Raw genomic sequence first — 23,180 nt, forward strand, 5'->3', positions numbered from 1 at the left:
AACTGTTGGGTAGTATCTATTGAAGTTGAACATATGCATAATATGGTAGGACTTAGCAAACTTCAACATACATGCCCAAAAGAAATGCATATGTGAGTTCAGCAAAAGACATATACTAGGTTGCTTACTGCATGCTCACTCACTGGTAGCATGGGTAACAAATTATAGTATATTCGTGCAATGAAAAACTACAGGGCAATGAGGATGATTTATAAACTAAGCCATAACATAGGTGATCCTCACAGACAAAATATTCTGAGTGAAAAAATTCAGAAACAAAGGAGTAGATACAAATGATTCTACTTTATAAAGTACAAAAACAGACAAAACTAATCTATGCCGTTAGAAGTGAGGATAGTGGTTATTGGGGTGGGAGGTGGGAGAGGTGGACAAAAGAGGGCATGAGGGGACCCATGTGGTGCTGTTAATGCTGGGTGTGACCTGAGTGTTAATTATGCGGGTCCATTTAGTTTGTGGAAACCTGACAAGGTCTGCATTTATGGCATGTACTTTTTTGTATGTATAACCCAATAAAGCTTTAAAAAAAATGCTGAATATGCTGAATACACTGTCATACAAGCATGTAAATAAACATTTCTGTCAAACCATGAAATAACCAAATACCAATAGAGTCCAATGTCCTCTTTTCTATTTGACTCAAACTTGAATATTCTGTTGAAAGAACACATTTTCCTACTATATGAAAATGTGCACAATATTTACAGTTTCATGGAGTCTTCCATCAAGTTTTTGCCTCAAATATGTATTCCATGTCACATGGCTCAAAAATTTCTCTTGTAAGCCATCTGTTCTCTTCAGCCCGGCCTCTCTGCTCTCTGGCCTGATTCGGATGTCCTTTCATTGCTCCCCACAGATCAGCCTCATTTCATTCAGGCTCAAATGAAAATTCAATGACTCACTCCCCCCATAAAGCCTTCCTGAGTAGCCTCTTCCCAAAGGGAACTCATTCACGATTAGCATTCAATTCCACCAGTGGCTAATTAGTATGATGTCACTCTTTTAAATTTCTGTCTTACTTTTTTCAAAGGCAGACTATGTATGGAAAAAATTTACATGAAAGAAAGTTGGGGAAAAGTTTCATTATATTCTCACAAATCCAGTTTATTACTTTCCAGGTCTAAACATTTAAAAAACTGCATCTTTACAGTTAAGATCAGAAAAATAAAAATACACCTATCCAAAAGGAAAGAATTTTTTTCAAAAAGATTAGTTTTACTTAATTTCCCTACAGGATAGATTGTCATAAAGCTTTATAAACTAACACAATGCCATTTGAATTTACAAAAAAAAAAATAAAAAAAAAAATCCAAGTTTTTGTCCATTAAATATAAATAAAGGCAAAGAATACAATTTCCTCCAGAGAAAATGAAATACAACCTCTATGTCCGAGGATAAAATGATTGATATCACTTGCTAACCTATTATGTAGTCATTTAGCAGTCACAAAGGTAAAGTGATAATAATAATTAACATTCTTATTGTGTAGCAGGCACTGTGATTAAGCATTTTGTATTTATTTATCCCAATAAGTGTCCTGTTTCACAGCCAAGGAATGTGAGGCTCAGGTGAAATGTGTCTGCCCCTTGGATGTGGTAGAGCTGTAATCTGGTGTGGTCTGAAGCTATATGCCAGTTGCATTGGAGACCCCTAGGGTGTGCAAAGTCAGCTACTGCCTGTGCCCTGGCTGGGGCCACCCAGCACCAGCTACAGATCGATCTGCAGATGGCTGCTATTTTTGTTGGGCTTAGAAGTGCCCAGGAGAAGCCAAGCTGCTAATCTTGGCATGCTGCTGCTGGTGTCAGGCCTGGGGCCACTTATCAAGGCATGGGAACACTGAGTCCAGCTCCTGTTTGTTTGAGAGATTTTAGTCAAGTCGGAAGCCTGAGCCAGGACAGGCCATTCATATAAAAACTAAACTGCAAAGAGTTTGGATGGGGCTGTAAATTGGGTGGGACATGGTCTCAGGGAATCTTCAGGGTGGAGCAGACAATGTGGCCTGGGTTGAGGGAGACTCAGATATGGCTCCTGCCAGTCAGCTCTGTGGGGGAGGTCCCAGCACTTGTGTCTGGGAGAAAGCTGCTCCTGAGTTCTTGCACTATTGCAAGGCAATTTAGTTCCTCTCCCTATGCCCTGGATCCTGTAAACCTGCTGCCTCAATGCTACAGCTCCGAGGGAGTGAGTCAGAGTAAGTCCATGGGCCCTTTAAGAGGAACTGCCTGGGACTCTAACAGTCTTAGGGTCCTGGTGTGGGGCTGGTTCTCCTTGCTCTGCATGGGATATTCCTCCCAATTAAAAACATACCACACATGGGTGTCGGACTAGCCCATTTTGTGCCTCTACCTCCTACCAGTCTCAATGTGGCTTCTTTTTGAATCTCTACTTGAAGGACTTCCATTCAGCTAAATTTCAGGCGGTTCTATATTTTAGTTGTAATTCTGATTTGGTTGTGGGAGGATGCAAGTACCAGCATTTAACTACACTGCCATCTTGGTTCCTCCCTCTAAATTTTCAAAATTTTTATAAGCAGCTTTTGCTTATAAAGTTTCTTAAAATTCAATTAGCTTCCTTCAGGAAGAGCTCCATGTTTCTAGTTTTCATTCCTTTCCTTAGTTTTGACAAGATCATAATTTTCTTAATGACAAAACAAAGATTTCAACTAAAATAAACATGAATTTTCCTCAAAGGGAAAATAAGCTATCATAGATCAAATTGTCTTAGTAAGTCAGAGAATAATCCTTTAAAAATTTGGTATTGTTTTAAGTCTCCAGGGCTTTGTGTTTCAATCAGAATGCTGAATATTTAAGAATGTCTAAAAACTGTATTATTAATGGTCCATAGCAGGGATGGAATAAAGTGCACTGTTTTTCTTCCTTTGTTTTATCTTGATCAACAGGCCAAACCTGTAGACCTGCTCTGATGCACCCTCAACAAAGGTCTATAGTACTGTAGCCAGGAGTATTTGTGTGTTTGGAGATTGTTTAGGGGAGCTGGGCTAACCCTATTGATCACACAGGCGTTCATGGCTGAAGCAGATAATGAGTAAAAGCCAGCAGGAACCTGTCATCATCTGGCCTTCCCTGGAACCCTGTTGGTCAAAGGAATCAGGCAGGTGGAATGTTTGGGGAGAGCTATTAGGGGTGTTTTCACACACTCATTATCTCATTTAATCTTCACAACATGATAGACTCAGTCTACAGATGAAGTCACAGAGGCCCTTGGAGGTGAGTGATGTGGCTAAATGTCACACTCCCGATGTGGGTATTCCAGGAAGGTCTCTAATCTAGATCATAAAGATTCCATCTTATTGGGAGAGAACTAAAAGAAGACAATGAGACCAGACCCCAAACAATTAAACATAAAATTAAATAAACATGCTACTGTGTCTTATAAGCTTTCTTATTTGTTCAAGATGTTCACCCCATTTTCATATAATAAATAGGTAAAGGGTTAAAGACTTACATAGAATTCATCAGGTGCTTCTGGAGGTCCTGGAAGTAGAGAAGCCTTTGGTGGCAATTTGAGTTCATAGGTCATTATACTCCACCTGAAGGGAGAAAAACCTTTGGTCTAAAATTCCTTTAAAATTTAATTAAGCTGGCTATGTCTCACTTCATATACAAAAACATGCACATATATGAACTATGGTTTATTCTATTTTAAAACAACCAAATGTGATTGAATATAAACTGCTCTTGAAAAATAAAACAATCAAATATGGAAAACTAAATGAAATGTTGGTAATTTCACAAAATGCTGAATTCATAAGTTATGATTTCCATATCCTATCAATTCTCTGTGTATTCATGACTTCCAAACATATTAAGGCCATGACCAAAGTAAGAAATGTGCATGTCTAATAATTCCCCTTCTTTACCAGATGCAATGTATTCTGACTTTTCTATTCTTGTCTGTTTCGCTTTTAAAATAATGCTCACTGTAATTTAATAACTAGATTATACAACTTACTAATGGATCACAACCTAAAGTTTTAAAACAATCATAGATTAAATAAATGTACACTACCTAGAAAAAACAAATCATTCTCTAGGTCACAACCAGTCATGCCAAGTCAGCTTATACATACATGAAATGAAAATTAACTAATTATCCCTTCTTGAAACTATTAAAAGAAATAATTGAAGCAAATTTATTTCAATTAGGTGTAAATACTAATTTCAAACAAAACATTGAATCATTGGTATTAAAGAAAAGCAATCAATTTCAGACATGTTTCTAAAATAATAATTTCAAAATTTGGGAAAAATGACTGTGTATGTTGTCAATAACAGGACATGAAATAAAGCTTTTACAAAGACGCACAGCATAATAAAAGCAGTACCATGATACACAAATTTTAAGAAAAGCATTTCACAGCTGAAACCAATGACAGAACCTATAGGAAAATTCCAAGATTGGCACCAGTATTTACTAGTAAACAGAACCTAGTACATCATTCAGATTAATAAGAATAAGTCTGCATAAAAATCCAAATTCCCAGAAAATCCCTTAAAAGACATTTGTTAGATGTTAGGATGTACAAACTGAATAGTTACTTATAGGTACTATTCAACTCGATATGAGTATACTAAAAAGAAATATATATTTGAGCACAAAAAGCCATTCCATCCATCCATTCATCCACCCATCCATCCATGCAAAAGATAGTCAACATTTCAAAGTGTCAGACAGTAGTATTCCAGGATTTAGAAATACAATTAGTGAAGTAAGACTTCCCTAAAGCGTATATTTTAATGCAGAAAAGATATAATACAAGCAACACATAAAACAATCAAACTATATAGATATCCAAATAGGGAGAACCACAATTGGAAACGTGAGAGTCAAGTTCCCTATAGCTGGAAATACTTCTCTGGTCAAAGGACAGTTAAAGAAACTGGAAAGACATGCACCCAAATACCTAAAATTCCTTGTACCTTCCATACTGCACCTCCTTATTTGGTAGGAAATCAAGAAACAGGGGCTGAAGAAACAGGAGAAAGTGGCAGGAGAAATCAGGAAAGAACACATGCTGGTACTAGCTAAGCAGAGTTAGAGGTCGGAAGGTAAGGACCCGTTTGGTGCAAATGTGCTTTAAAGAGAAAGGAGCGCACTGCTGAGGAAAGACCTGGGGAACTAGAGTCTGAATTTTAGGTTAGACAAGTCTACCGCTTATTAGCTATGTGACACTGGTAAGAGAAATACCTCCTGAGTCTTTCATACTTGTAAGATGGAGATTATAATATAGCTATCTTTAGTTGTGCAGTGACGATTAACTGAGATGACATTCTATCTAGTAATAGAAGCACCAGGTAGATAGCCTGGTCTGTGTGGCTCAGTGGTTGAACGTGAAGCCAGGAATCAAGAGACCATGGGTTCTATTCTATTCCCAGTCAGGACACATGCCCTGGTTGCGGGCTTGATCCCCTGAGGGGAGTGTGCAGGAGGCAGCTTATTGAAGATGTTTCTCTCTCATTGATGTTTCTCTTTCTATCGCTCTCACTTCCTCTCTCTCTAAAAAAACCAAATATATGTAATTTTTTAAAGAAGTACCAGGCAGACAAAAGTATGTCCTTCTTATTTTCAGTGTCTCCACAAACCTGTTTTCATCTTTGTAAGAAAGTCACAGTAATACTTATTAGCTATCCCACATGTCGTTTTGAGGATTAAGTCAATTAATATATGAAAAAGTTTAGATATTCTGGAATATTATTAAACAGCAGTATTTTCATCTGGTCCTTATAAACAGTATTCTTAAGATAGTAATGAAAAGTCAGGAATATCTTCTTCACCATATATTTGGCCCCTTTACCCATATGGTGACAGAAGATGATCTGACTTTGGGTGGTGGGTCCACAATGCAACATACAGAACATGTATCACAGAAAGGTACACTTAAAACCTATACAATCTTATCAACCAATGTCACCCCAATAAACTTAAAAAAAATTATATCAATTAGAAAATATATTTTTTTAAAAAGCCAGGAACAAAATGTTCTTATGTTTTTAACAATGGTCTTTTTCTAGGTTCAAAACTCTAATATGGCCCTGGTCAGTGTTGCTCGGTGGTCAGTGTGTCAGCTCAAGCACTGAAGGGCCATGGGTGTGATTCCCAGTCAAGAGCACATACCTGGGTTGCAGGTTGTGCTGGTCAGGGTGTGTGTAGGAGGCAACCAATTGCTGTGTCTCTTTCACATCCATGCCTCTGTCTCTTCCTCTCTCTTACCCCCTCCCTCCCTTCTATTCTCTAGGACACATGTGTCAAACACAAGGCCCGCGGGCCAAATCCGTCCCGCCAGGCCTTGCAATGTGGCCCGCACCGCGCTGTCATCACTGCACTCCGATGCGTTTCCATCACAATGACAGTTTATGACTGTTCAGTAAACCATTCGGCCCGTGATTTAGGCTGGATTTTAGATTTTGGCCCCTTCTCTGATTGAGTTCGACACCCCTACTCTAGGAGAAAAAAAAATCAATAGAAAAATATCCTCAGGCGAGGGTTAACAGCAACAACAAAAATCTAAAAGGTTTTTTAATTCCCCTTTTATTTTTATTTATTTATTTCTTCTTTATGTTTTTGCAGGTCAGTATCAAGGACTTTTACCATGGGGGCACACAGGGAGAAGTTAATTTTTATAACAAGGGAAAAGCACACAGAATAGGATGAAACGAGAGTGCGGTATTTCAATTTGCAACAATAAGCTCTTTAAAATACCCTGTGTGAGTGTAGAATTGGGTAGCTGTCTGAGATATCCCCTCCAGGCCCCTATAAAGACTGGAGGTTAACTCCGCTTTCTGCACCCACACTACTGGGGGTGTCCCTCTCACACTGTAAGTTATATAAATGTCTAGGCACTATGTTGTACACTTTAACCAATATAAAACTGAAAGTCAACTGTAAACTTAATGAAAGCATTTTTCTAAAAGGAGTGTTTGGAATAAATAGAAATAAATGCTCTACGGCCCAGCTCTCTTTTTAAATATTCTGTCAGCAGGAGAATTAACCATTTCAACATTACCTTATGACAGGCAAAGTTACAATTAATTAGGTTATAGCTCATTTGAGAGCAATTACATTTTAGATGGGTGGCTCTCTGATGATTTTGTTACTTCCCAGAAGCGTTCCACAGATGGCTAATCCTATCAAAGCTGTTTTGATGCATTATAAACTCAATTTTATAACCATATTTTGACATTTGTGTTCTTTTTTAAAAATTTAAATTCTTTATTGTTTAAAGTACTACATATGTCTCCTTTTCCCACCCACTGGCCTCTCTCCGGCCATTCCCACCCCCAGCACATGCCCTCACTCCCTACTAGCTGAGTCCAAGGGTTATGCTTATAGGCATGCATACAGGTCCTGGTAAGTTGATCTCTTACCCCCGTCGCCTGCCTTGATATTTTGACATTTGTCTTCTTATGGGGGTGGAGAGGTTATTGCTCACTGAGTCCTGTTGTTCCCTATCCCTACATTCTAAAGCCTCCTCCCTAGGGCTCAGGGTGCACACGCTGTGATTTCTTCCTTTACATGGGGAGCATTTCGAGAGAAAGCAGCGAGGAGACGTGACCAAGGGGACCATAAAGGGTGACAGTTCTTCCAGATACAACTCTCCTCTTAAGACTTCCCTGTCTCTGGGAAAGGATTCTCTCATTCAGCATTTAGTTCTTTGTTGGTTTAATTCCTTCCTCATAAGTATGCTTAAGAAAAGATATTCTAACAAATCCCAAGTTTATAGATCTTCTTCAGCTTTAATGAAACCATAAGATGATACTCATCCAAAGTCCCCCTCCCCAAATTAACATTTAAAGCTTTCTTCTGACCTGAACAACAATTGCAAGTAATTAGTATCAGCAGAGCCTCCTATCTCTAAAGTAATGGGTTCATTAGACTAGTTTTCTCAGTTTTTGCTACAATTCACTCATCAAAAAATATATTGATTGTTTACGCTCTGCTGGGCTCTGTTCTAGACCTCACCGGTGAGCACATGGACAGGACCAGGATGTCTCTGCCCTCATGGGGCCTACAGTCAGTAAAATTTAAGTTCTAAAAAAAAAAAAAAAAAAAAAAAAGGGCCAAAACCGGTTTGGCTCAGTGGTAGAGCGTTGGTCTGCGGACTGAAAGGTCCCGGGTTCGATTCCGGTCAAGGGCATGTACATTGGTTGCGGGCACATCTCTGGTAGGGGGTGTGCAAGAGGCAGCTGGTCGATGTTTCTCTCTCATCGATGTTTCTAGCTCTCTATCCCTCTTTCCTCCTCTCTGTAAAAAATCAATAAAATATATATTAAAAAAAAAAAAAAAAGGGTTTCACTATGCCATTTTCAAAGTAGATTTAGGAGAGAATTCACTTTTACCTGTCCAGCATTTTGGTACTGGCTCGTTCCAGCTTCTCTAGTATCTGGGGAAGTTGAGTGTCATCATCGTATGAACCACCCCAGCCGAGAACCCGGGCCAGGTCATTTCCGGTCCCCAAAGGCAGCACGCCAAGCTGACACTAGAAGAAAGCACAACAGGGAGACCTCAGACCAGGGGAGAGACGGGTCTGTGACAGTTCTACACTTCTCTGGTCAGCCGGTTAGTACACATTCATGTTAGCTAGCAAAGAAAAGAATTAGTACTTGCCTGTTTATTCAAGTTGAGCTTATCAATTTCTGACAAAACCCAACCCACACTTCCATCTCCTCCACAAACAAGAATCCGGAAATTGTCAAACTTCTGGAATAATCTTAAACTGAAAATAAAAAGTGTTTTATTTTAATATAAATAAATAAAAAAAATTCACTTTCCCTAATTCTGTTATTCTATATTTATAGGTGTTCATGTTCAGATTAAATATAAGAACTCTTACATACTAATTATACTATAAAGTTAATTTAAGTACAATCTTAACTCAATAAAACCTCTTAGTTATAAAGTAGAAATGGAAGTAAAATTAGAAGGAAAGGAAAGAAAGAAATAAGAAAACAAAAAAGGAAGCAGAACCCAGGAAAGAGAATGAAAGATAAGTGATGCAAGATGGTAAAAGTAGTGATTTTTCTCTTCCCATTACAAGGCTAAGTTACTTCCTGAAGCATAGCAGGTTCTAAAGCAGGAGTGGGGCATCTAGGGCACTGTTGCTATTGAGTGGCAGTTCCTAAAGAAATCCCAAACCTTGACAATGCATCAGTTTTTGTACTCCCAGCTGGTTGTTCTCCACCTCTTCTCCTAGTCTCAGGTCATTCTTTTTACTCTTCTCTCCCTTCCTTTTGACATGCCCCACCTCCTGAGTGCACCTTTGCATACCTCAAATATTGTGGTAAATCTAAAAAATATGTTACAGAAATAACCTCAAGAAGTTTAACAAAGGGAGTTCCTTGGGTGGGAATAGTGAATGTCAAGAATATAAGATATAAGAACAATAAAGGATTATAAAACAAATGTACTAGAAAGGAGACAGAGCTAACCAGCAACGGGAGAGACAAAGGTGAGAAGGGAGGCCAGGTGAGGAAATGCCAGGACCCAAATAAAGGGAAGCGCGGGATGTCCACGTAGGTGAGGAAGGAGTTGAGTAGACATGAAAAAGACCAACACCGGTGACCAGAGGGCCTGAACTTAGCAAGAAAACGGCCATGGAAATAAAAAGGAACAAAAGTGAAAAGAGGCACAAGAAAAGAAGGTGGAACCCTAGAGAAAAGCAGAGTTGGCATAAGTGAATCATAGAGATTGCTGGGCTCTGGTTCAATTGAAACAATATCAGCTCTCCATTAAAAATCATACATACACTGAAAATGTACTAAAAGTGCTTCAAGGCATATTTTCCTTCACTGAAAATATTACTTAATATTTTTTCAGATTTTATGTTAAATGACATTCCAGCTGGCAGAAACAACGAAGAAAAGCATTTCTTTGCCATTTGTACGGAGTGAGTCTAAAATCCTGGAGGAATTACCTAGAGACCCATGATAGTAACCATGCTTTAGTTAAACTATTGATTATATTATATATAAATCAATACAAGTCTTCCATGCAAATCATTTTCTAAAGTTAGTCTGTATTTCTATACATTCACATTTATCTTTCTTAGAGCTCAGCACACTCTGAGTGCTTAATTGATGTAAGATATGGTCTAAACCACTTTCTAAACAAATTTTGGAATTTATATCACACAAGGAAGTTATATCAATATCAAAGAGGTTGTGTTAAATTTATTATTAGAATTTTTTAAAAGGGAGGAGTGAGAAGATCAACATGAGTCCACAATTTTCATGAACTGAAAAGCCAGACATTTCATGCTCAGTGCTATATTTTATTTAAAAGAGACATCAATAATCAATTACCCCAAATAAGGACCTCCATTCATTAAATCAAACACCTGAGCTGGATTTAGTAACTGTTTAAACCGTCGAAGGAACTTGACTCCCTGATTATCTCCACTCTTGGAGTTGACAAAAACCAGTAAAGGACTAACACAAAATGAAAACGTTGCTCTACAGAAACCTGTAAAAAAACACAGGGAAGATCAATGAACACAGCTTCCTCTCTTAAACTAACAAAAACCCAAAGATGACAAAGTCATAAAGACCCAGCTTCATTACTTTAAGAATAAGTTATAAATTAGGCCCCCAAATGGAGATAGGTTTATTATTTACATATTAAAAACATATTGAGAGGAGTTATTTTTTTTACAATATCTCTATAATGAAAAGTCATAACAAATGGTAAAAGTATTAATCAGAGATCATTTGAGATATAGAACTTGCCTTAACAACAATTATAAGGAAAATTGATCAGTCTACCATTTCCCAGAAAATAAGAAAGTGTTTTATATTAATTTTTGCTCCCAAAGATGAGCTAGGTCTTATTTTCAGGGATGTCTTATTTTTCCATGAAGAAGAATACGGTACACATTTATTGTTAATGAAAATAAAGGAAATTTAATACCTGTATACGGTACGGTAGTACGGTAATTGTCAACACAAACCAGACAAACTGTGAATCCTACAGTATCAAGAATTTACTCATTGCCGGGACTGGTTTGGCTCAGTGGACAGAGGGTCAGCCTGCAGACTGAAAGGTCCCGGGTTCAATTCCGGGCAAGGGCATGTACCTTGGTTGCGGGCACATCCCCGGTGGAGGGTGTGCAAGAGGCAGCTGATCGATGATTCTCTCTCATCGATGTTTCTAACTCTCTATCCCTCTCTCTTCCTCTCTGTGAAAAATCAATAAAATATATATTTTGTTTAAAGAATTTACTCATTTATTCAATGATAATCATGTCATCATCCTCTGGAACATCATCATAACAATCCAATTCCTGAATTTCCTGGTGAATTTCTTGTGACTCCATTTCTTTCAGAATCAGTGGACCAAATCTCTCATGTTTAGCCTGGGGGGGGGGGGGCTTATTTTCAGGGGGATGCCTTATATTTCACTCAGAAGGAAATGTGTAAGTAGGTCTTATTTTTGGAGGATGTCTTATTTTCGGGGATACACGGTATGTACTTATATTTAGTATTATAAAGTAATAAAGACCTGGTGCATAAAATTTGTGCACTCGGGTGGGGGTTGGGGGAGGTCCCTCAGCCTGGCCTACACCCTCTTGCAGTCTGGGAGCACTCAGGGGATGTCCTACTGCTGTGGAGGCAGGAGAGGTTCCTGCCAGCACCTCTGTGCTCCTCATCTCTGAGCTGGCTTCTGGCTGAGCAGTGCTCCCCTTGTGGGATCGCACTGACCACAGGAGGCAGCTTCTGCTTTGAGCATCTATCTTCCGGTGGTCAGTGAAAATCCTAATAACTGGTCAACCAGTTGGTCACTGCACATCATAGCAAGCAGTTGAATGGCCTTAGCATATCATTACCATATTATGCTTTGATTGGATGAATGGACAACCGGAAGACCGGAAACTTAGCAAACAGGCTTTTATTATATAAGATTTTAACTGCTCATTGATGAGGCCTGAACAAATACTTTAAAGTTTATAATAAACAACAGAACATTGATATGTCAGGGCTTGTGGAGGGAGGGCTTTAATACTATAGGTTTTAAAAAAGTCGTATCTTTTGAGGCCTGTATCCCTATAACAATAAGATCTACTGGCATAATTTATATGTAGTTTGAAAATCATAATGCACTTTATCAATGCAAACATTAATAGTATATGATAAAAGCCTTTTATAATATATTTGCTTGGAAAGCTATTAATATGCTATTCCAAAACCAGTGTTGCAAACATATTCCTCAGCACTTACAACTAAGTTGTAAGATTTTCAGAAAAAGTGAATAAATTTATAGTAATATAAATTCCTGCAATGAAATTATAAAACAAATTTCTAAATAAGAGATATGCTACTGGACAGTTTCAATATAGAGGGAAAAAACACACATAAAAAATTAAAATTTTTGCATTACATTTCAGAACAGAATAATGATTTTATTTGCTGAAATGTAAAATCTATAAATCTTTTTAAAAAATATATATATATTTTATCGATTTCTTACAGAGAGGAAGGGAAAGGGATAAAGAGTTAGAAACATCGATGAGAGAGGAATATCGATCAGCTGCCTCCTGCACACCCCCCACTGGGGAAATACCCGCAACCAAGGCACATGCCCTTGACTGGAACTGAAGTTCTATCCACTGAGCCAAACCGGTCAGGGCTCTATAAGTCTTATATAAAGAAATTTTACCAATGTGTTAATAGCTATGTAAAATTTTAATTTAAAAATGTTCTTTTAAAAGTTAACTGTACTGTTCAGCAATATAAATAGAATTAGTATATAAAAACTGATAAGAATAACAGTTATAATTCTATTTTTTTACATATCAACTTTCAATATACCTGAAATATACATACTCACACCACTGCTACATACCATCAGAATCAGTGCTGTTTAGTGCAATTGGCGGAATGATAGACACTTTACATTGACCAAGTGGACATACAGGATGGTATAACTCTTTGCAGGCAGTGTGTACCTAATAACAAACAAGTAAAATTTTAAGAATGACAAAAACAAATCAATATTTAGTTATAAATTATGGCTAAGGAACTGATACTTTGAGGATCAAGTATAGCACAAAATGTTCAGTAACTTATAAATTTAATGGCATGATATTTATGCTTCTAAGGAATGGGCTAATCTTTTTAGAATTGGGAATTTGATTTTGTCTGGGTAGTATATTTTCATGATTGTCTCAGGCAAGTAGAATAATCTGAGTGACCAGATTATTATGATCTGTACACACAAAATAATCTGGCCACTAAGTGTATATCCTATATAATAAAAGGCTAATATGCAAATTGTTCCCTTAACCAGGAATTCGACCAGCAGGTAGGCTGGCAAACTGCCCAAGTCCCCTCCCCCTGGCCAGACTGGCAAGACCCCACCCATGCATGAATTCATGCACCAGGCTTCTAATCCTATCTAATAAAAGAGTAATATGCAAATTGACCATCACTTCAACACACAAGATGGCCACCTCAATGTGGTCAAAGATGGCTGCCCCCATGTGGATACAAGATGGCCAGCAGGGGAGGGCAATTGGGAGAGGTCTAATAGGTAAATCTGTGTTTCCTTTTCCTTTATTTACTCGAAGCCCGGTGCACAACATTCATGCACTGGGGGAAGGAGGGACGTCCGTCAGCCCTGCCTGAACCCTCTTGCAGTCCAGGACCCCTTGAGGGATGCCCACTCCTCAGGGGGCCTAAACTGGCAGGAGGACAACCCCTGAGGGGTCCTTAGCTCTGCTGTGGAGGCAAGAGAGGCTCCCACCACTGCCGCTGCACTTGCAGCCGTGACTTGGGTTTCTGGGGGAGCGCCGCTCAGCTAGAAGTTGGGCTCGCTGCTCCTTAACATTGCTTCGGAGGCAGGAGAGCTTCCCGCCACCACTGCTGCACTCACCAGCCGTGAACCTGGCTCCTGGCTGAGCAGAGCTCTCCCAGCGGGAGTACACTGGCCACCACTGCTGCACTCACCAGCCGTGAACCTGGCTTCTGGCTGAGCACAGCTCTCCCAGTGGGAGTACACTGACCACCAGAAGGCAGCTCCTGCACTGATGGCCAGCGTGTGTCATAGCGACTGGTCATTTTGCCATTCAGTCAATTGCATATTAGCCTTTTTATATAGGATTATAATCCTCACCTGAGGAGTGAGGATATTTTTCCATTGATTTTAGAGAGAGTAAAAGGAAGGAGAAGGAGAACGGGTGAGGGGAGAGAGAGAAAGAAGAGAGAGGAACATGGATGTGGATGTGACAGGCACATTTACTGGTTGCCTCCCAACAGCCCTGGTCGCAGGGATGGGACCTGCAACCCAGGTTATGTCCCTTCACCTGGAATCGACCCAAGACCTCGGGTGTGTAGGCCTTAACCACTGGGCAATGCCAGCCAGGACGCCTTATTATTTTTAATTTGAACATGATTCTCTTTATCCTCCTGCTTTCGTTCTTCTTCATCAGTTGCCTTTTTTTAAAAAAATTTATTTCTCACCCAAGGATATATGTTTGTTGATTTTAGAGAGAAGAGGAGAGAGATTGGGGAGGGGGGAGAGAGGCACACTTTGATGTGAGCTGGAGCTCAGTTGCCCCTCTTGTCAGCCATACGCATTACTTTTTATTTTCCATTTAATATAATATAATTAATATAAACTAGCTCTTCTTCGAGTCTTAGTGCAACCCCGCTCTTTTGCCACTCCTGATTTTAAGGGAGTGCTTCCTAACTTAAGAGTTTAAATTTTCATTCCTCCTAAGATGTCTTTTGGGGGAACAACCAGTGATATATGCACCTACTGCTTTTTTTATTACTCCACATTTACTAAAGTCTAATTCTCTACTTCAAGAACTTCAGCTGTTTTTTTTTTTCCTAATCTTTTAAAAAGAAAGATCACATATGATGAAGTATTTTCTAAAAGTAATATACAAATTGTTTTTACCTTCAATATATAGGTTTCTACTTGTATTTAGTCAGTGCTTTTTTTAAACTTTGGGTAGGAATAAATTAGGTGTTTTATTTGCTCATTCTACTCGTCCCCACCTTTATTGTCTTTTACAGAGGTTGGCATTCTGAAATGTCTTTTTCCTCTTTTTTTCCTGACAAACATAAATGCCACCTTATTGTTAAATCCTTCCTCTCCACTCTGTCAGTTGGATGTGCTGGTTGCTGGGCCACTGTCACCTTGTTACACCCGTCTTAGTCTATACTTCCTATAAACTCATTTTTCTGTTAATGTATTATTTTACCTTTAAAATATAATTCTTAACAGCAGGATGTTTGGTGTCTAAACACAGTCATCTAGTTAAAAACCAAACCATAGTTCTGCAATCCTAATGAGTCAACTTCTAATTTTCCACCTGTTGTCCATTTTCTGGACATGGTTTTACATTTTCTGTAAAAATAGTGAAGGTACAATTTTTATCTTCCACTTTTCTCACTTAACATTGTCATATTTTTCAGTTTTGCCCTATTTTTACATATTTTTATTCCTTGTAAAACTATCTGTGCATGCTTGTTTTTCTAAAATTGATTTGGCTTGTTAATTATTATAAATCATACTAGAAAACTGTCCATAATTAGGTCATCACCAGAACAAGAATAAAATTTCAGTTATTTTCTCAACAGTTTATAAATACATGGTTAATTAATATACTAGTTTTTTTTTTTAAAGGACTAATGAAACAACAACATGTGAAATAAGTGCTTCATGAAGTTCCTGGTTTTATGGTTAGAACTTTTTCTTTCAATCCTCACCTGAAGACATGTTTGGAGAGAGGGAGAGAGAGAAACATTGATCCGTTGCCTTCAGTCCACTCCCTGACTGAGGATCAAACCCACACTCAGGCATGTGCCCTGACCAGAAATTGAACCAGCAACAATTTGGTGGACAGGACGACGCTCAATCAAATGAGCGACTCTGGCCAGGCTAGTTAGAGCATTTAAAGGCTCTGGAACTGAGTATATAAAGTATTCTAAGTTGCCTGGGTCCTACTTAATAAATATCTTAGCCCTGTGTTTTTTGTTTTCTGTAGTTATTTTGAGTGACCTTGAAACTTTTGTTTCTACATTTACTGTGTGCCTCTGATGTACATCACTTTTCAAGATGAGTGTATAATGACAGCACTTTTTCCTTTTCTTTGCAAGGCCAGAGTCCAGCTGAGAAAACAGGCATGGATGTACTTGCTATAATAACATGAAAATGTTATAAAAGAGATGTGAAGACAAAGTTGTAGGATCATTACAACAAAAGTGGACATATAATAGATTTTACATATTTTCATTAAGTTCTATAAGCATCTTATAAGGTAGATGTCAAGCCTGAAAAATAGCAAACCACCTAGTGTGAATAAGCATAATGAAAAGCAATAAAACTGTAGGGAAGAGGTCTTTAGACAAAGGAAACATATGGTAAGTATTAAAAAAAGGTTATTTGAAAACGTAACCAGACTGGAAGGAATACACTTGGAAGAAGATGAGTATTACAGCGGGTATGCGTGCTCTGCTACACTATAAACTCTTTGCCTCTAAATCACATACACGCACGAGTGACGAAAAGAAGCGAATTAAAAGGGACTCTCACCATTGTTTTACACCAAAGGCACTTCCAATCCTGCAGACGGAGAACGCTGCCACACGTTTTGTCACACACCACACACTTGGCACTCACGGGCAGGTTACCCTCTAGCCACTGGTGAGGCATAGCCACCTGTGCAGCAGGAGGAAAGCACAGCCGGGTTAAAGACTGTGGAGGACACCATTCTTACATTAGGAAGATATACAATTAAACATTACTCTAAGAAACCAATAATATGTATCATTCATGGCACACATTCATCTACCCCGGATTTACTGAGCATGTACTATGTCCCAAGCACTTCAGATGTATAATGATAAATAAGACGAAATCCCTGGCCTTCAGGATTGGTAGTCTAGTTGAGGAGAAAGGCATGTAAAAGGCATTAATTATCACGGTGGTCACAAAGTGCTGCCAGATAGTTGTATGCAAGGTGCAATGGAGGCAAGGTTTTGAGGGAGGGGCACCGTTGAGAGGAGGCCTCAAAGTCTGAGGAGTAAACATTTAAGTAAACAGCTGAACTAAGTCTTTAAAAAATATCTTAGTTTGTCAGGTAAGGCTCCACAACACCAACCCAGCACCATTCTTTTTTTTTAATAAATTTTTTTGATTTTTTACAGAGAGGAAGGGAAAGGAATAGAGAAACATCGATGAGAGAGAAACATTAATCAGCTGCATCCTGCACACTCGCCACTGGGGATGTACCCACTACCGAGGTACATGCCCTTGATTGGAATCGAACCTGGGACCCTTCAGTCCGCAGGCCGACGCTCTATCCACTGAGCCAAACCGGTTAGGGCCATGCACCATTCTTAAGTCTTATTCACATTTCCCTTAAAATTTAAGAGCTGAAGAAACCTATTAAAGACCTAATTGAAAATAAAAACTCATAATTAACCAAACTCTTCCATTTTTAAGACTAATAGTAAACCCTGCCACCTAGCTCTGTCAGTATTTTCCCGGCGCAGAAAGTAAAAGAGGTGAGGTGCTGAAAAGGGGTCAGAGACACAACAGGGCTTACCCCATCCTCATCCTCTATGATGTCCTTCCCGATGGAGGCCAGAGTCGTCCATTTGCAGTTATTTGTGGCCCTCACGGCACACCTTTTATGGGCCTTGAATTTACACACTAAAAAAACAAAGGAAACCATTTCTAAATGAGTGTGTACTTTTAGACCAACGATTAAAGAGAATCACAGCATAAAATTTTAAAGGGGTGGAGGATAGAAGGAAAACAGTATTTTAAAAAGTTTAAATTACTCTTCAACAAATAGTACTCTATGAAGCAAATATGGCTATGTATGTATGTATGAAGCATTTTGACCAAGCTCTGAATTGCTACTTATATTCTATTTAACCATAAAAGAAAAACAGAAAGGAAATAAATGCAAAATAATTAGTTCTTGGGGAGAAAGGAAACAAATTCAGAATTACACGGGTGCTAGTAACATCCCATTTTGTATTTTGAGGGCTAACTACATAAATGTGTTCAGTTCGTGAGAAACCAAAGGAGCTGAACACTTCTGATTCTTAAAATAAAAAGTGTGAAAATACCACTGAGGTAAGAACAAGATAATTCAAAGGAATTTGAAATTGTAAGTATGTAAAAAACACACAAAACTATCCAGGTATCATGGGAAACCGGTTGATAAGGGTAACAAAGATGGCACTGTCCTTTGAAAGGATTGTGTTGGAATGACTTCACTATCATGTAGAGCAGTGTTTCCCAAACTTTTGACATATGTGTGCCCCTTCTATAATTTTCGTAACGCCGAGTACCCCTCGTACTCATGAGAACGTAGAATTAGGCGCAGCTAAGCACGGTGCAGTGCATATCCCACCAAACTCCGGTGCAATGCGTACCCCCCCCCCCAAACTCTTCCCGTACCCCTGGGGGTACGTGTACCACACTTTGGGAAACACTGATGTAGAGAAAGAAATGATGGAGTGATATTCCCACTACATGCATCACTAATTCCTCCCAGTCAAATTACCACAAAGGAGCCTATTTAAAAAAATAAAAATAAAAATGAAGAGACAACGAATACTATCCAACACCATGAAAGAAACAAATAAATTAAAAGATAGTCTGTGTTCATGGACTGGGAGAATTAATATTGTTAAAATGTCCATATTACCCAAAGTAATCTATAGATTCAATGCAATCCCCATCAAAATTCCAATGGCATTTTTAATAGGACTAGAACAAATAATTCTGACATTTATATGGAACCACAAAGACTCCAAATAGCCAAAGCAATCTTGAGAAAAAAGAAATCTGGAGGCATCATGTTTCCTGATTTCAAACTATAAGGTGAGGCAAAGGTTTACAAGTTGTTCGAATGGAACTTAATGTAATAATTAATAAATAATAATACAAGAATAAACTCTGTGTTTCAGGTACTCACATACGTAGGCCTACTTTTGCCCCACCTTATGTATTACAGAGTTGTAGTAATCAAAACAGTATTGTATTGGTGTAAAAATAAACACATAGATCAAACAGAATAGAGAGTCCAGAAATAAAACATGCCTGTATGATTAACAAAGGAGCCAAGAATATACAATGAGAAATGGAGAGTCTCTTAGATAAATTGTGTTGGGGAAAATTAAACGGCCACATACAAAAAATAATAAAATTGGACCACTATTTATATCATGTACAAAAATTATCTCAAACTGGATTAAACTTAACTGTAAGACCTGAAACCATGAAACTACCGGAAGAAAAGATAGGTTGTAAGCTCCAAGAGGGACTACATCGAACTATAAAGCTTCTGCACAGAAAAGGAAACCATCAACAAAATGAAAATGGCAATGTAGTGAATGGGAGAAAGAAAATGCAACACATCTGGTAAAAGGTTAATATCCCAAATATATAAAAAACTCATATAACACAATAGCAAAAAAACAACCAATCCGACTTTAAAAACAAGTTGAGGATCTCTCAAGTGACATCTTTCCAAGTATGACATACAAATGGCCAAAGGTTCATGAAGACTTTCTCAACATCACTCATCATCAGGAATAAGTAAAATAAAAACCACAATGAATGAAATATCACCTCACACCTGCTAGAATGGCTATTAGCAAGAGATAAAAGTTACAAATGTTAGCAACGATGTAAAGAAAAGGGATCTCTTGTGCACTGTTGGCAGGAATGCAAATTGGTGTAGCCACTATGAAAAGCAATATGGAGTTTCCTCAAGATTTTAAAAACCGAGCTACTATACAATACATCAATCCTATTTATCTGAAAAAAATGAAAACACTAACTCAAAAAGATGTCTGCAGTTCCATGTTCTCTGCAGCATTATTTACAATAGCCAAGATAGGAAAACAACCTATGTGTCTATCAATGGGTGAACGGATAAAAGATGTAATATATATATATGTTATTAGTCATAAAAAAAGAATGAAATTTTGCCATTCGAGACAATATGCTAAATAAAATAAGTCAGATAGAGAATGACAAATACCATAGCATCTCACTTATATGTGGAATACAAAAAATAACAACCAAGCTCATAGATACAGAGAACAGATTTGTGATTACTAAAGGTTGGGAATGGGGAGGTGGCCAATATGAGTGAAGGAGGTCAGAAGGTACAAATTTACAGTTATAAAATAAATAAGTCCTAGGGATATTTATTCAGTTACATATTCTGTTATAAAATAAATAAGTCCTAGGGATATGTACAGCATGGTGACTGTCCTATATAATAAAAAGGTATTGTAATATGCAAATTGACCATCACACCCTCAAAAGATGGCTGCCTACAACGAGGCTTGCAGGGGGATTAGTGAGGGATGACCAAGCAGGCTGCGTGGGGTGACCAGGCTGCCGGGGGGACCATGAGGGGCAACAAGGTCCGCAGGGGGGGCAGTTCAGAGTGACTAGGCTGGCAGGGGAGCAGTCAGCGGTGACCAGTCTGGCAGAGGGGAGCATTGGGGACAACCAGGTCGGCCAGGGGGCAGTTTGGGGTGACCAGGCTGGTGGTGGGGGGAAGTTGGGGGTGACTAGGCTTGCAGGGGGGCAGTGAGGGACGACCAAACAACCAAACAGCAGGTTGCATGGGGAGGCCAGGCAGATGAACATTTAGGAGCCGGCAGTTCAGGATTGTGAGAGGGATATCCTACTGCTGGTTTATCCTTGGGATTGGGCCTAAACCTGTAGTCGGACATCCCATTAGGAGTTCCAGATTGAAGAGGGTGCAGGCTAGGCTGAGGAGACCCCTTCTCCATGCACTAATTTCGTGCAACGGGCCTCTAGTAGTTAATAATACTGTATTGTATGTTTGCAAGTTGCTAAGAGAACAAATCTTAAAAGTTCTCATCACAGCCCTAACCGGCTTAGCTCAGTGGATAGAGCGTTGGCCTGTGGACTGAAAAGTCCCAGGTTCGATTCTGGTCAAGGGCATGTTCCTTGGTTGTGGGCACATCCCCAGTAGGAGGTGTACAGGAGGCAGCTGTTCAATGTTTCTCTCTTATCAATGTTTCTAACTCTCTATCCCTCTCCCTTCCTCTCTGTAAAAAAATCAATAAAATATATATTTTTAAATAAGTTCTCATTACAAGCAAAAAAATTTACTAGTATGTAACTATATTGGTGATTGCAACTAGACTTATTCTGGTAATCATTTTTCAATATATACAAATACTGAAGAGAAAGAGAGAGAGAGAGAGAGAGAGAGAGAGAGAGAGAGAGAGAGAGAGGAGGGAACAACCAGAAAGAAGCAACATAAATCTGAAAAACAAGTAAACCACAGATTACTTGAATAATTAATGCTTGTTTATGAAAATCGGAACTTGACTACTACTAAACTTACCCTTCCTCCAAGTATGGCTGGCAGGGGATACAAACTATCCGAGTATTAACAGATACTGATGTTATACAAGTTTCTGAGTTTTCAGGTTAATATTTAAAAACTGAGATTACTTTGGTGGAAATATAAGGCGACTATTGCTAAATTCTAAATGTAAGGTGGCTCCTTTTCACATGATTTTTAGTATCTAACAGTAAGCCATTCATAAACAAGAAATGATGGGTTCCACATCATTTTTTAAAGTAAACTTATTGCAATGCTAGAGGACCGGTGCACGAAATTTGTGCCCGGGGTAGTGTGTCTCTCAGCCCAGCCTGTACCCTCTCCAGTCTGGGACCCTTTGGGAAATATCCGACTGCCCATTTAGGCACAATCCCAGTGGGATCCCAACTGCTCACCTGCTGGTTCCCAACTGCTCACCTGCCTGCCTGCCTGACTGCCCCTAACCGCTTCTGCCTGCCAGCCTGATCACTCTATAACCACTTCCCTGCCAGCCTGATTGAAGCCTAACTACTCCCCTGCCAGCTTGATTGCCCCTATCTGCCCTCCCCTGCAGGCTTGGTTGCTCCCAACTGCCCTCTCCTGCTGGCCTGTTCCCCCCCAACAGCCCTCCCCTGCAGGAATGGTTGATCCCAACTGCCCTCCCCTGCTGGCCCAGTCACACCTAACTGCCCTCCCCTGCAGGCTTGGTCACCCCCAACTGCCCTCCCCTACCGGCCCGGTCACCCCTAACTGCCCTCCCCTGCTGGCCTGATAACCCACAACTGCCCTCCCCTGTTGGCCATTTTGTGGTGACCATCTTGCATCCACATGGGGCAGCCACCTTGTTGTGTTGGAGTGATGATCAATTTGCATATTACTCTTTTATTCAGATGAAAACAAAAAGGCCAGGTAAAATAACTAAGATTTATATATTCAAATGTTCAAAAACTTCAGGTATTATGAATAACCAAAATATATATGGTCACTTAAATTAAACTGGTTTTTCCTAAGCTACACATACTGGACATGTTTCATTTACATGCTCTTTTGTGCACATTGTCAAATTCTTCCCTAGAAATCACACTGTTTTTGTGATAAATGGCTTTGTGACTACAGCACAGACTTCATGTAGAATAAAACCATTATTCAATTGAATTTTATTGTTGACAAACATTAGTGTCAAAAAGAGTACTATAGAAAGTAAGCTTAGTTTTGGAAAACAATTTCAGCATTTTGCTCCAATACAAGTGACTCTTTAAAACTACAGTTACAATAGTATCTCTAGACCTTTTCATCTGTTATGTGTGTTGCTCAAAAATGTGGTCCTAGTTTTAGTTTTATCAGTAGCATAATCGCCAGACTGCTTTTTAAGTTCAAGTAAGTACTTGACATTAATGGTCAATAACTGTTTCTAAGAGGCAAAGAAGGAAGTAAAAGAGGGCAGCAAGGTATAATTTTATGGCTTTTTCTGTCTTTGGTGTTGTTAATGCTCACCCAAGGATTTTCCCATTGATTTTTAGAGAGAGTGGAAAGAAGGAAAGGGAAGAGAGAAAAACATTGATGTGAGAGAGACACATCCTCCCTGATTGGGGTGAGGATGGAACCCGCAACCCTGCTATGTGCCCTCGACTGGGAATCAGACCCAAGAGGCAGATGCTCTCACACTGAGTAAAACCAGCCAAGGCATCAAGGCTTTTGAAAATTTTGCTATTAAAATTCAAACAGAACATTTAAGTACAAACCACAAATTTGTAATAATAAAATGTATCATGAAATAATTCTTGAGAATTGCAAAGTTGCTTAGTATATA

General features: G+C 39.0%; 1 protein-coding gene across 10 annotated transcripts in view; it reads right to left on the reverse strand.

The window, feature by feature from the left end:
* Positions 1-23,180, reverse strand: part of DGKH (diacylglycerol kinase eta) — a 173,043-nt gene that overhangs the window by 41,639 nt on the left and 108,224 nt on the right. For all 10 annotated transcript variants that reach the window (XM_036454900.2, XM_036454898.2, XM_036454902.2 and 7 more), the window contains 7 exons: positions 17,585-17,691; positions 16,570-16,695; positions 12,871-12,973; positions 10,335-10,494; positions 8,641-8,749; positions 8,373-8,512; positions 3,481-3,565 (listed from right to left, as the gene is read on the reverse strand). In XM_036454900.2, coding sequence (XP_036310793.1) covers positions 3,481-3,565; positions 8,373-8,512; positions 8,641-8,749; positions 10,335-10,494; positions 12,871-12,973; positions 16,570-16,695; positions 17,585-17,691 — 830 coding nt within the window. The remainder of the gene's footprint in view (positions 1-3,480; positions 3,566-8,372; positions 8,513-8,640; positions 8,750-10,334; positions 10,495-12,870; positions 12,974-16,569; positions 16,696-17,584; positions 17,692-23,180) is intronic.

Source organism: Pipistrellus kuhlii, unplaced genomic scaffold (genome assembly GCF_014108245.1).
Source record: "Pipistrellus kuhlii isolate mPipKuh1 unplaced genomic scaffold, mPipKuh1.p scaffold_m20_p_3, whole genome shotgun sequence".
Classification (NCBI taxonomy): Eukaryota; Metazoa; Chordata; class Mammalia; order Chiroptera; family Vespertilionidae; genus Pipistrellus; species Pipistrellus kuhlii.